Raw genomic sequence first — 13,489 nt, 5'->3', positions numbered from 1 at the left:
GGGATCTCTCTACAGAATGTACACCATCCTTGTGATTATTTTGTTTCTGTTTAACGCTATCCTACAAAGACAATGTTCAATTGCACTCTTCTTTCAGCGATCTCCTCCAAACACTTGGATTTTGCAGTGGGTTTTGACAGCAAACTGTCACACTTCAGCAGATTAACATGTGTAAGATATAGGACTAAATCTTAAGGGTTTTTTGGCTCAGTGCAAATTACACTGAATTTTGTGAGACAGGGTGTGCATGGAGGAACCCAGCTACAAGACAAACCATGCACAGGCCTCTTGATAATCTTCAGTCAGTGAGGTTGACTGAGCCCTCCATCTCCATTCTGCCTGGCAACCACTGGAAATCTAAGCCCAGAAGGTCAACTTGTATTCTGGCAAGAAGAATCACAGAATGCCTGACCCATCCAGGGCCAAGAGTCCCAGGGTCTCCCAAACAAACCTCCAGGGCCAGTGAGGTCCATTATAGAGCAGACTCCCTCCACCCCTGCTGCAGAGTAAGGGAGCTCAGTGCTTCACAGCAGGAGAGGAGAAAAATGTACCCTCATATCTGGATGTGATTGTTAAAAATGTTATGAAAAATTACACAACATTGTGTAGATAATAAAATGTGAGGCTGGATGAACACAGCAGGCCAAGCAGCATCTCAGGAGCACAAAAGCTGACGTTTCGGGCCTAGACCCTTCATCAGAGAGGGGGATGGGGGGAGGGAACTGGAATAAATAGGGAGAGAGGGGGAGGCGGACCGAAGATGGAGAGTAAAGAAGATAGGTGGAGAGAGTGTAGGTGGGGAGGTGGGGAGGGGATAGGTCAGTCCAGGGAAAACGGACAGGTCAAGGAGGTGGGATGAGGTTAGTAGGTAGCTGGGGGTGCGGCTTGGGGTGGGAGGAAGGGATGGGTGAGAGGAAGAACCGGTTAGGGAGGCAGAGACAGGTTGGACTGGTTTTGGAATGCAGTGGGTGGGGGGGAAGAGCTGGGCTGGTTGTGTGGTGCAGTGGGGGGAGGGGATGAACTGGGCTGGTTTAGGGATGCAGTGGGGGAAGGGGAGATTTTGAAACTGGTGAAGTCCACATTGATACCATATGGCTGCAGGGTTCCCAGGCGGAATATGAGTTGCTGTTCCTGCAACCTTCGGGTGGCATCATTGTGGCAGTGCAGGAGGCCCATGATGGACATGTCATCAAGAGAATGGGAGGGGGAGTGGAAATGGTTTGCGACTGGGAGGTGCAGTTGTTTGTTGCGAACTGAGCGGAGGTGTTCTGCAAAGCGGTCCCCAAGCCTCCGCTTGGTTTCCCCAATGTAGAGGAAGCCGCACCGGGTACAGTGGATGCAGTATACCACATTGGCAGATGTGCAGGTGAACCTCTGCTTAATGTGGAATGTCATCTTGGGGCCTGGGATGGGGGTGATGGAGGAGGTGTGGGGACAAGTGTAGCATTTCCTGCGGTTGCAGGGGAAGGTGCCGGGTGTGGTGGGGTTGGAGGGCAGTGTGGAGCGAACAAGGGAGTCACGGAGAGAGTGGTCTCTCCGGAAAGCAGACAGGGGAGGGGATGGAAAAATGTCTTGGGTGGTGGGGTCGGATTGTAAATGGCGGAAGTGTCGGAGGATAATGCGTTGTATCCGGAGGTTGGTAGGGTGGTGTGTGAGAACGAGGGGGATCCTCTTGGGGCGGTTGTGGCGGGGGCGGGGTGTGAGGGATGTGTCGCGGGAAATGCGGGAGACGCGGTCAAGGGCGTTCTCGATCACCGTGGGGGGAAAGTTGCAGTCCTTAAAGAACTTGAACATCTGGGATGTGCGGGAGTGGAATGTCTTATCGTGGGAGCAGATGCGGCGGAGGCGGAGGAATTGAGAATAGGGGATGGAATTTTTGCAGGAGGGTGGGTGGGAGGAGATGTATTCTAGGTAGCTGTGGGAGTCGGTGAGCTTGAAATGGACATCAGTTACAAGCTGGTTGCCTGAGATGGAGACTGAGAGGTCCAGGAAGGTGAGGGATGTGCTGGAGATGGCCCAGGTGAACTAAAGGTTGGGGTGGAAGGTGTTGGTGAAGTGGATGAACTGTTCGAGCTCCTCTGGGGAGCAAGAGGCGGCGCCGATACAGTCATCAATGTACCGGAGGAAGAGGTGGGGTTTGGGGCCTGTGTAGGTGCGGAAGAGGGACTGTTCCACGTAACCTACAAAGAGGCAGGCATAGCTGGGGCCCATGCGGGTGCCCATGGCCACCCCCTTAGTCTGTAGGAAGTGGGAGGAGTCAAAAGAGAAGTTGTTGAGTGTGAGGACGAGTTCAGCTAGGCGGATGAGAGTGTCGGTGGAGGGGGCCTGGTCGGGCCTGCGGGACAGGAAGAAGCGGAGGGCCTTGAGGCCATCTCCATGCAGAATGCAGGTGTACAGGGACTGGACGTCCATGGTGAATATGAGGTGTTGGGGGCCAGGGAATTGGAAGTCCTGGAGGAGGTGGAGGGCGTGGGTGGTATCACGGACGTAGGTGGGGAGTTCCTGGACCAAAGGGGAGAAAATGGAGTCCAGATAGGTGGAGGTGAGTTCGGTGGGGCAGGAGCAGGCTGAGACGATGGGTCGACCAGGGCAGGCAGGTTTGTGGATTTTGGGAAGGAGATAATTGTTTGTTTTCCAAACAGTGTTATTTAAATAGTTTTTTTTTAAATTCCATGCGCCTTGAGTCTCACAGATGAAGTGGTTATCCTTGCCAGTGTTTCAACACTAGATTCTTTGCAGCACCCTGCAGTATCATCCCATGATCATTATCTAGCTGCAATGGTCGGCATTGTATGATTAGTATCAAATACATCATGTAGGTCCTGGGGCTGCAACGAGTGAGCATTCGGATGAGCTCACTCGCAGACGTTCGCCCGTTCTGCCTCACTTTAACACTGCCTACCATTTGGATGGCAGCGTACATAGGATTGTACACCTGAGAGAGTTCCCCAGCAGCGATGTCGACAGGGAGACGCAACAGATAGAAATAGTCAGTGCTGCAGCATGGCCAGGATCTAGGCAGTCTGCATGCCTTGTTGCCAAGATATCATGCGCTGGAAGACAATGTTATTTCCAGTGTTGCTCCCAGCCATTACAGATGCAGATGTAATCCCCTCTCTCAAACTCGATTCACTTACCCCAACCTTTGTAAGTTCCTTCGCAGCCAATCTGCCCAGCCTTGCACACTATCCGTCACTTCAAGATTAGAACAACAATGTGATTTCCTCTGCCAGTGGCTTTCAGCCTCAACGTTGACATGTTGCTGACACGCTCAACACAGTATCCTTTCTTTCCTACATGTCCATTCCATCAACACCACAGACATCACAATTCCCTAGGTCACAGCCTACACCTGCATCCCCATCCGCTCTAACCCCCTTGACCCCTTTTCCTTTCATGTCTGTAGAGGTGACAGGTTGACTGTTGCTTAGTCTCTCAAGCAACAAGACTTACCAACTCCAACCTTTACCTACACAGTCCCCTGGACGATAATACCTTTGACCCTGAAAGCGCCACACCTACAACCCAATCCTTTCCCAACCCTAGTCCACATCTGGGCCAGCCCCATGGAGACAAAGGACTAATTGTAACCCGAAGCCCAGGACTGGAATAGGAGGCTAACATTGACTAACTATACTGGGGCCCCCTGACTGACTGGCGTCCAATTGACTTGGCTGTGGACTACTCCGCTAGGATTTCAGACATGTGGCACAGCTGATTGCAGATACCATTAGTTTGGCACGAGCACTGAGATTACATGAAGTATTAGACTGATATGGCACAGTCAGTGTACTCTCTAGTGTTAATCTAGGTCTCCTTCAGAATTCAAATACAGAGCAGTACAAAAGAGGAAGATTAGGATTTTTTTTGGAAAACCAAAGCAGAGTTTGCAATTTGAGTCCAAAACAAGAAAATGTTTTCATTTGAAAGGAAAGTCAAAAAGTGAAGAAAGAGCTCTGTGCCAGAGGTGGCCAGTTAGTTCAGGTGGCTGGTTGGCTAGCTGATCAGTTTGCAGTGTGATACCAACAGCATGAGTTCAATTCCTGTACTGGCTCAAGTTACCATGATGGCCTCCCTTCATAATTTATTCCCCTTCCCTGAGGCAGTGACCCTCAGGTTAAATTCCATTTCTCTCTCTCTCTCTGATGAGAGAGAGCAGCCCTCTGGGATTATGGTGATGACTTTTTATTGCAATACAAGGCTGTGAGAGAGTGAATCTTACCTTCTTCTTCTCCAGGTAGTATCTTTGCTTACTGGGGTTCTCCAGACCAGGATATTTTATGCTATGATTTTACAACAGCCCCCAGGTCTACCTCAGCCACAACAGAGACTGAATGCTCTACTATTCTGAACCTCATGCTCATTGTCTCACCTACTGAGCTAACTGGCTCCCCAAATGCTACCAAAACGAATTGTCAATTCTTCTCTTTAGCTGTTCAGTTGCTGTCTATCATGACACTGCAGATAATTTCCATTTAAATGCAATGATGCATCATGATCACATTTTAATTTGCTTTGTTCTCTCAAGCTCTGTTTTGAAATATATTACAGTTTATTTGGAGAGTATTTTAATAAACACATGTGGTGTTTTCATATAATTTGTTTAAAATACATAATGGCAGATTTGATTAGACATTCAAGACTTTTCCATGGGGACTTAATGTCTTAACTGTTCCATCTGAGCAACATACATTCACTAAAGTATGATTAAATCCTTGAATTTAACAGGAAGAAGATAACCCAAAATTTGACAACCCTGGCAGGATTCAGTTAAGAATGAAAGTGTTATTTTACAACAATTTGACGTACCCAGATAATTAGATAAAAGATGTATACCATATTTAAACTGGTGCAACTTAATTTCATTTTAAAGTGAAAAATTAAAATAATATTCTCATAATGAAGTTGTAGACATGCTCGCCATGCTCCAGGTTTGGTTTCAAACATTTCATCACCCTGCTAGGTAACATCGTCTGTGCACCTCCAGTGAAACATTGGTGTCCTGTCCCGCTTGTTATTTATCTGCCTTGGTTTGCTGGATCGATTAGTTTTATTTCTGGTTTTGTTTCTCAGTGGTTCATATACAAGGTCTATTTCAATGTGTTTGTTGATGAGATTTACTTGGAATATCAGGTCTTCAGGAATTCCCTGGCATGTCTCTGTTTGGCTTTTGCGCTTATCGATGTGTTGTCCCAGTCGAATCTGTGTCCCTCATTGTCCGTGTGTAGTGAGACAAGTGAGAATTGGTCATGTCTCTTGGTGGCTAGATGATGTTCATGTATCTGTCTTGTCAATTTTCTTCTGGTTTGGCCTATGTAGTTTTTCTCACAGTCCTTGCATGGGATTTTGTATATTACCCCAGTTTTGGGTATGGCGTCTTGTATGTTCGTCATTAGCTGTCATTGGGTGGTTGTCGGTTTGTGGACTACTCTGTTACCTAGGGGTCTGAGTAGTTCTGTGAGTCATGTCAGAAATGTCCTTGATGCATGGTAGAGTGATAAGTGATTCTGGTCGTGTTATGTCTTCCTGTTGTGGTCTGTCTCGGAGGTAACAGTGGATTGTGCTTTTCAGGTATCCGTTTCTTTTGAAGACTCCATATAAATGTTCCTGTTCTGCTTTGAGTAGTTCTGGGTTGCTGCAATGTGTTGTGGCTCATTCAGATAGTGTCCTGATGCAGCTCAGTTTGTGGGTGTTGGAGTGGTTTGCTAGTGTAATCAAGTATCTGGTCCATATGTGTGGTCTTTCTTTATACAATAGTCTGGAGTTCCCCGTCGTTTTTACGTTCTGCCATTATGTCCAAGGCAGGTAGTCAGTAGCTTTTCTCATACTCTTTCGTGGATTTTATCCTAGTAAGGATGTTGTTCATGTGTCAGTGGATTCCTTCCAGTTTAGTACATTTCATGGTGGCATCCTTCCTGATGTTGTTGGTGTCATGGGTTGCCTGTTACTTGATTCGTCGAACATTATGACAATTGTTACTTTGGCTGAGTCGATGTTTATAATTTATGCTTCACAACCCACTTTTACCTTCAACGTCAGCGTATACAAACAAATCAATGGCACACCAATGGGATCCTCAGTATCAGGACTGTAAGCAGTAATGCAAAGGTTTGAACAGACAGCACTTTTCACTATAAAACACAAACTTTGGGTCTGATATGTAGATGACACCTTTGTGATTATTAAACGTACGAAACTGGAAGGAACCCACCGACACATAAACAACATCCTTACTGGGATAAAATTCAGAAAAGGCAATGAGAAAAACAACCGACACGCTTCCTGGCCTAAATAGTGGAACACAAAACTGCGGGGAACTCCAGATTAGCGTAAATAGAGAGACGACACATACGGACCAAATACTAAATTACACTAGCAACCACTCCAACACCCACAAACTGAGCTGCATTAAGACACTATTTAAATGAGTCGCAACACATTGCAGCAACCTGGAACTACACAAAGCAGAACAGGAACACTTATACAGAGTCTTCAAAAGAAATGGATACCCGCAAAGCACAATCCACTGTTACCTAAGAGAGATATATTACAACAGGAAGACACAACATGACTAGACTCACTAATCACCTTATCGTTCATCAAAGACATTTCAGAGATGACCATAGGACTACTCAGACTCCTAGATTTTAAAGTAGTCCACAAATCGACAACCACACTACAACAGCTACTGATGAACATAAAGGATACAATACCCAAAACCAGCAAAACTGGGGTAATATACAAAATACCATGCAAGAACTGAGAAAAACTACATAGGTCAAATCGAAAGAAAATTGACAATATGGACACATGAACACCAACTAGTCACTAAGAGATATGACTAAATCTCACTTGTCTCACTACATACTGACAACGAGGGACATGATTTCGATTGGGATAACACATCGATAATCGCACAAGCCACACAGAGATACGCCAAGAAATTCCTGGAAGCCTGGTATTCCAACCGGAACTCCATCAATAAACACATTGAATTAGACACTGTGCACAAAACACCGAGAAACAAAATCAGTAATTGTACCAATCACCCCAGAAAACCGAGGAATATAACTAACGAGCGGGACAGAACACCAACGCTTCACAGGAGGCGGTCTGATGAGGTTGCCTAGCAGGATGGCGAAATGTTTGCAACCAAACCCACCGGCTCGGCGAGCATGTCTACAAGCTCAACCACAATCCGAGCTACAAACTTCTCAAAAAAATCTTCACAAAGGCTTTAAAAATATTCTTATAACATTCATCAGTTAATAAAGTGGAAATAAAAGCAATAAAGTGACTGTATTGCCACATCATCTCAGTTTAGAGATTTCTCTGTGTTAACATGGTACATTTGTCATGAGCTCAGCACAAGAGTAATTTCTATGTAGTGCCTACTACTAATATCTTCCTTGACCTGTTTTGTTGTTCATTAAACAAATCATAAATACTAACCTAACCAAATGATAAGTATCAAAGATAACAGGAACTGCAGATCCTGGAGAATCCAAAATAACAAGGTGTAGAGATGGGTGAACACAGCAGGCCAAGCAGCACTTCCTGCTCCTATGATGCTGCTGGGCCTGCTGTGTTCATCCAGCTGTACACCTGGTTATCCCAAATGATAAGTATCTTATTTTTAAAATTGACAATTATCTGGTGACTTGATTAGAAACATGCAATAATATAACAAAAGGCTGATGGAAGTTCATTATTATTTCAATCATTTATCAATATGATCGCTAATAAATAAACACCTTATTATATCAACAATGGGTAAGTTACTTCACATTTCTAATCATTCAGGGTCCAGTAATAATAGAAAAAAATCAGATACTTGGCACTCTTAATCCATCTGGTGTTTTAATAATAAATAAAGTTTTGGGTGAAAATTCTTTCCAATTTCAACATAGCCAATGACAGACAATTTGTAAAATCTGAACGAACTGTGAATGCTGTAAATTAGGAACAAAAACAGAAGTTGCTGGAAGCTCAGCAGGTTTGGCAGCATCTGTGAAGAAAAAAATCAAAGTTAACGTTTTGGGTCCGGTGACCCAAACGCTAACACAGACAGTATATACGTATATTTACACATGCACTATTGTATATGGTATCCATTTGAACATGTATATGAAGCATACATGAGAAGGACAGTATATGACGTTCATTGGTAGTGTGTGCCTCACTGTTTCCCTCCCACATCACTAGATTTTAAGTTTTGCTCATAACAAGAGTTCAGGGACAGTATGTCCCTGTTAATGTGAAGGGCAAAGCTGCTAGGTGGGGGGAATGCTGATGACTAGAGAAATTGAGACTCTGATCAAGAAAAAGGAGGCATATGTCAGGCCTGGATAGCTGGGATCGAGTGAATCCCTAGTGAAGTATAAGGGCAGCAGGAATGTACTTAAGAGGGAAATCAGGAGGGCAAAAAGGGGACATAATATAGCTTCGGTTAAGGAGAATTCAACAAGATTCCACAAATACATGAAGAGAAAAAGAGTTACTGGGAAGCGAATAAGGCCCCTTAAAGATGAATAAGGACGTCTATATGCGGAACCACAGGAGATGGGTCAAATGCTAAATGAGTGTTTCAAGTCAATATTTACTGTGGAAAAGGATATGGAAGCGAGAGAACTTGGGAAATAACTAGCAGTATCTTGAAAAATGCCCCTATGACAGAGAGGAAGTGCTGGACATCTTAAAATCTATATAGGTGGTTAAATCCTCAGGACCTAATCAGGTGTATCCCAGAACTTTGTCCGAAGCTAGGGAAAAGATTGCTGGGCCCCTTGCTGAGATATTTGTATCATCAATAGCCACACAGGCAAGGCGCCAGAAGATTGGAGGTTGGCTAATATAGTATGATTATTTAAGAAAGGTGGCAAGGAAAAGCCAGGGGACAACAAACCAGTGAGCCTGACGTCTGTGTTGGGCAAGCTGTCACAGGGATTTGGATGGACAGGACTCACATGCATTTGGAAAGGAAGGGGCTGATTAGGTAGAGGCAACATGGCTTTGAGTGTGGGAAATTGTGTCTCACTAACTTGATTTAGTCTCTTGAAGATGTGACACAGAATGATCTAGGCACAGCCGTAAGCATTGTTTATATGGACTTCAGCACGGTGTTTGACAAGATTCTGCATGGTCGGCTGGTTAGCAAAGTTAGATCACATGGAATCTGGGAAAGCTAGCCATTTAGATGCAAAATTGGATTAAAGGTAGGAAACGGAGAATGGCGGTGGTGGGTCATTTTTTGGACTGGAGGCCTATGACCAGTGGTGTGCCGTAAGGATGGTACTGGGTCCACTGCTTTCCAACATTTATATTAATGACTTGGACGTGAGTATAGGAGGAATGATTGGTAAGTTTGCAGATGACACCAAAATAGGTGGTATATTGGACAATGAAAAAGGTTATCTCAGAGTAAACGGGAACCGTGATGGTCCAATGGCCCAAGGAATGGCACATGGGGTTTAATTTAGATAAATGTGAGGTGTTGCATTTTGGTAAGGCAAATCAGGGCAGGACATATACCCTTAATGGCAGGGTCCTGCGGAGTGTTGTCAAATGAAGGGACCTAGGGGTGCAGGTATATAGTTCATTGAAAGTGGAGTTGCAGGTAGTCAGGATTGTGAAGATGGCATTTGGCGTGCTTGCCTTTGTTTATCAGTGCACTGAGTATAGCAGTTAGGATCTCATGTTGTGGCTGTACGAGACATTGATTAGGTCACTTTCAGAACACTGCATTCAGTTCTGGTCTCCTTGTTATTGGAAAGATGTTGTTAAACCTGAAAGTGTTCTGAAAAAATTTACAAGATTATGCCGGGATTGAAGGCTTTTAGCTATAGGAAGAAGCTGAAGCCGGCTGGGGCTATATTCCCTGGACCGTCAGAGGCTGAGGGGTGACCTCATAGAGGTTTATAAGACCATGAGGGCATGGATAGGGTGAATTGGGTCTTTTCCCAGCGTACGGGAGTTCAGAAGTAGAGGGCATAGGTTTAAAGTGACAGCGGAATGATAAAAAAAAGGACATTGAGGGGCAACATTTTCATGCAGAGACCGATGCCTGTATGGAAGGAGCTGACAAAGGAGCTGGTAGAGGTGGGTAAAATTACAAGATTTAAAAAGCATCTGGATGGATACCTGAATAGAAGACGTTTGGAGGAATATGGGCCAAATGGTAGCAAATGGGACCAGACGAGTTGGACGTAACTGGTCTGTCGTTTCTGTGTTGTATAACTCTATGGCTATTTCTTTTTTTTAATTCTCAGAATTAATTTTAGCCGCAATTTTCTTGTCGGTGTTGCTTGTAAAATATAACTGAAAGCAACAGTTTGTTTTGTTTTTATTCCCAGGATGTAACTTCCACGGTTATCGGCACAACATGCCTTTCCACCTTGTAAACGTTTTAAATCCAAATCTACAGACCGCAGACCACGGCCATCTGTTCACTTGCACTCTGACAAGCAAAACACCTCCCAATTGTTTTAAGTCAAAATTTCTGACAATTTGATTGTTGCCAGGCAACATACTCGACCATTGAAACAAAATTTTATGCACCAACTTCGTTTGTGTTTGTTTTGGATAAGAAATCAAACTGCCAAAACGTGGAAACAAAAACAGTTCTTGTGGGAAATCCAAGTTTTAAAATATATATTTATTTAAAAATTAAACTTTGTTGACATGAAAGCAGGTTATCCATCAATTTACAGTAGTCAGAAATCAGTCTCCTTAGTGTCTACCCTAACAGACGGGAGTAACAATATTTGTGGATGTCGTTTATCACAGTCTCACAATGACAAAGAACAGTTTCACAGACAGCAATTTGCTAAAACCTGGTACATTATCCAGATTTTCCCAGTGGTCTTATTCGGCTTCACTTTGGAAGCCCAAAACAATTGTCAAAACTCAGCCAACCGCCCGGCCAAAATAAACTAGAATCGAGAGGTTCAAGTCTCTTAAGTTACCACGAGCTGTGCCGCCTGCACAGTTCATTCTGAATGATAAAACTATTTTCTGCTGCCAGAGAAGGAGTATACCGGAGAGGGAAGGGGGCATTAGTTTGGAAGCGGGGGAAGGGGAGGTCAGAATGCAGACAAGGTTGAGATTCAGAGTGGGAAGGCTGGGGGAAGGGGTTCATCATGGAAACAACCTGGGCTGGGGGCCTCCATCTCTCAAGTCAGGACAGAGTGGTATTTCCAAACCTCCAACACCAGAAAACCCCATTGCACATCGCTGCACATCGCGACCGCTGACATAACAATGTTTCCTTTCGATTTCTTAAAAGTTCAAGTCTTTTTCGCTCTCACTATCCTTATTTTTCTTTGTTTCTGTCTCGTTCCGTCACTCTGTCTGTCTTGTTTTTTTTCTCTCTCTGAATGACTGTTTCCATCTCTCCCAACCCCTTGACTCTGTCCCTCTCCTCAGCCCCTCTCTCTGGCTCTCCCTCAACTCTCTCTCCCTCTCCAGCAGCTCCCCCATCCCATCTCTACCTTTCTGCATATCTCCCCCCCCCCACCCCTTTTATCTCTTCCTGCCACTCTTCCAGACCTCCCTACCAGCCTCACCAACTCTCTGCTCCCTCTCTGACCCCCTTCTCTCGCCCCGTTCTCTCTCCCTCTCTGACCTACTCTGTCCCTCTTTCTGATCCTCTCTCTCGAAAACCCCCTCATTCCCTGTCTGACCCCATCCCCGTCTGGCTCCTGACCCCTCTCTCTGAGCTCCTCTCTCTAACACCCCTACCTCTCTCTGATGCTCCTCCCCCTCTCTCTGACCCTCCTTCCCCTCTCTCTGACCCTCCTTCCCCTCTCTCTGACCTTCCTCTCTGAACTCCGCGCTTTTTAACACCAATCTCTCTGACCCCCCTCCCCCTCTCTCTGACCCCCCTGAACACCTTCCCCCGCTCACTGAACCCCCTCTCCCTCTCTGTCTGACCACCACCTCTCCCTCACCCCCCTCTGCCCCCACCTGGTCTATCTTTAGACCTCTCTCGTTGTGTCTCGCCCCCTGCCCCTGTGTCCCCGCTGACCGCGCCAACTTTACACTCGGGTTACCTTCTGGTCCACGATGGAGCAGGCCATTTCGCGGACATGTGCGAGGGAGAAGTGACTGCAGTCCAGGATGACGGGCTCCCTGCTCAGGCCGATCTGGATGTGGAACGGGATACCGTGGGGGCTGAGCCGCTCTGCTCCCGGGGATGAAGGGGAGCAGGGGCTACCCGAGCGGATCACCGGGACCGGATTCATCAGCAGCAGCACGGAGCTCCACTCCCTCCCTCTCTCTCTCGGAACTTCACGTCCCACACTCTCCTGGCTACAGTCAGCAAGGCGGAAGATGGCGACAGAGGTGGGAGGGGGGGAGAAGGGTTGTTGCTGCTTTGGCTAAAGAAGCAAACAGGAAGCGGCTGTAAGAAAGCAGCTGAGTCCAAAGCTGGACAAATCTCCCCACACCCCCGATTACCCCCCCAACCCCCGCTGCTGCCCCCAGACCCGGTCCCTAGAGCCGTGCTGCTACCCCCTGCCCTCCTCCAGGCACTGCCAGTAGGACGGATTTGGACCCTGTCCCCTTATTTACTTTCTCTCTCTCCACTGAACTCTGTACATCTGTTCCCTCTGTCCATCTCTGCCTCACTTTCTGTTCGTTTGTTGTGTGTGTTTGTCTCTATCGCAGCCGGCGTGTCCGCACCACTATCTCTCCCTCTTGAACTGTGTCTCTATGTCCCCCGTACCTGGTTTCACTCTTGTCACACGAACTCGGTCCGCTGTGCTCTGCTCCGTATCTCCGATTCTTCAACCTCCTTCCCTCCCCTCACCGGCACCAGAGCAGTGCACTTCTCTCCTCTGGGAGACCCTGCCACCTGGAAGACCCGTGTCAGAAGCCTGCCCTGGCCAAGGACGACACTGGGTAACAGCAGGCGCTCCCCCTCTTAATGATGGCCTTTCCAGTTTGCCGATATTAGCATTGCAAATTCAGGGGGCAGGGCTGGCAGTGGGGGCTGCGGGTAGTGTGAGGCTATAATCAACATTTCTATAACGTTTTCCGTCAAGCTGTCACTCTGAAGCGAATGTCAAACGCAGTTCCACCCCTTCCACTTTCACTTAGAACAAATGTTATCTTAATTACTGTTCTTAGAAATACTTCGAAAAGATTGTTTTAAGACACAAGACAGTCCCCATACTGGAGCAGTAACTGCACACAGCAGAGCTTTGCAAACTAAGTTTCAGCTATGGTCTGGAAACTGAGCAGTCCACTTTCCTGCAATAACTATTTACGAGTAACAGATGCCTGGATTTGTTTGCTGGATAGAGTCAAACTCCGATGTTTGTTTGTTTCTTCATATGCTACTGTACAGAGCCGAACTGCTTTAGTGACTATGTACATAAATATACTATTTTATTAATAAGGTATAGTTGAATTTTTTAAAGAAAAGATATTTTCAGATTGCGGTGTGTAATTGCAAAAACAAGTTTATATTTTTGTCAGAGCAGTCTGT

General features: G+C 46.0%; 1 protein-coding gene across 1 annotated transcript in view; it reads right to left on the bottom strand.

Moving 5' to 3' along the window:
- Positions 1–13,013, bottom strand: part of prkd1 (protein kinase D1) — a 323,251-nt gene extending 310,238 nt beyond the window's left edge. The window contains exons 1-2 of the mRNA XM_059649207.1: positions 12,725–13,013; positions 12,051–12,377 (exon numbers count right to left, since the gene is read on the bottom strand). Coding sequence (XP_059505190.1) covers positions 12,051–12,242 — 192 coding nt within the window. The 5' untranslated portion in view covers positions 12,243–12,377; positions 12,725–13,013. The remainder of the gene's footprint in view (positions 1–12,050; positions 12,378–12,724) is intronic.
- Between the last annotated feature and the right edge of the window lie 476 nt (positions 13,014–13,489).

Source organism: Stegostoma tigrinum, chromosome 10 (genome assembly GCF_030684315.1).
Source record: "Stegostoma tigrinum isolate sSteTig4 chromosome 10, sSteTig4.hap1, whole genome shotgun sequence".
In the NCBI taxonomy this organism is placed as follows: Eukaryota; Metazoa; Chordata; class Chondrichthyes; order Orectolobiformes; family Stegostomatidae; genus Stegostoma; species Stegostoma tigrinum.
Note: the sequence above shows the minus strand (reverse complement) of the source record. Positions and strands in the feature narration are given on the sequence as shown.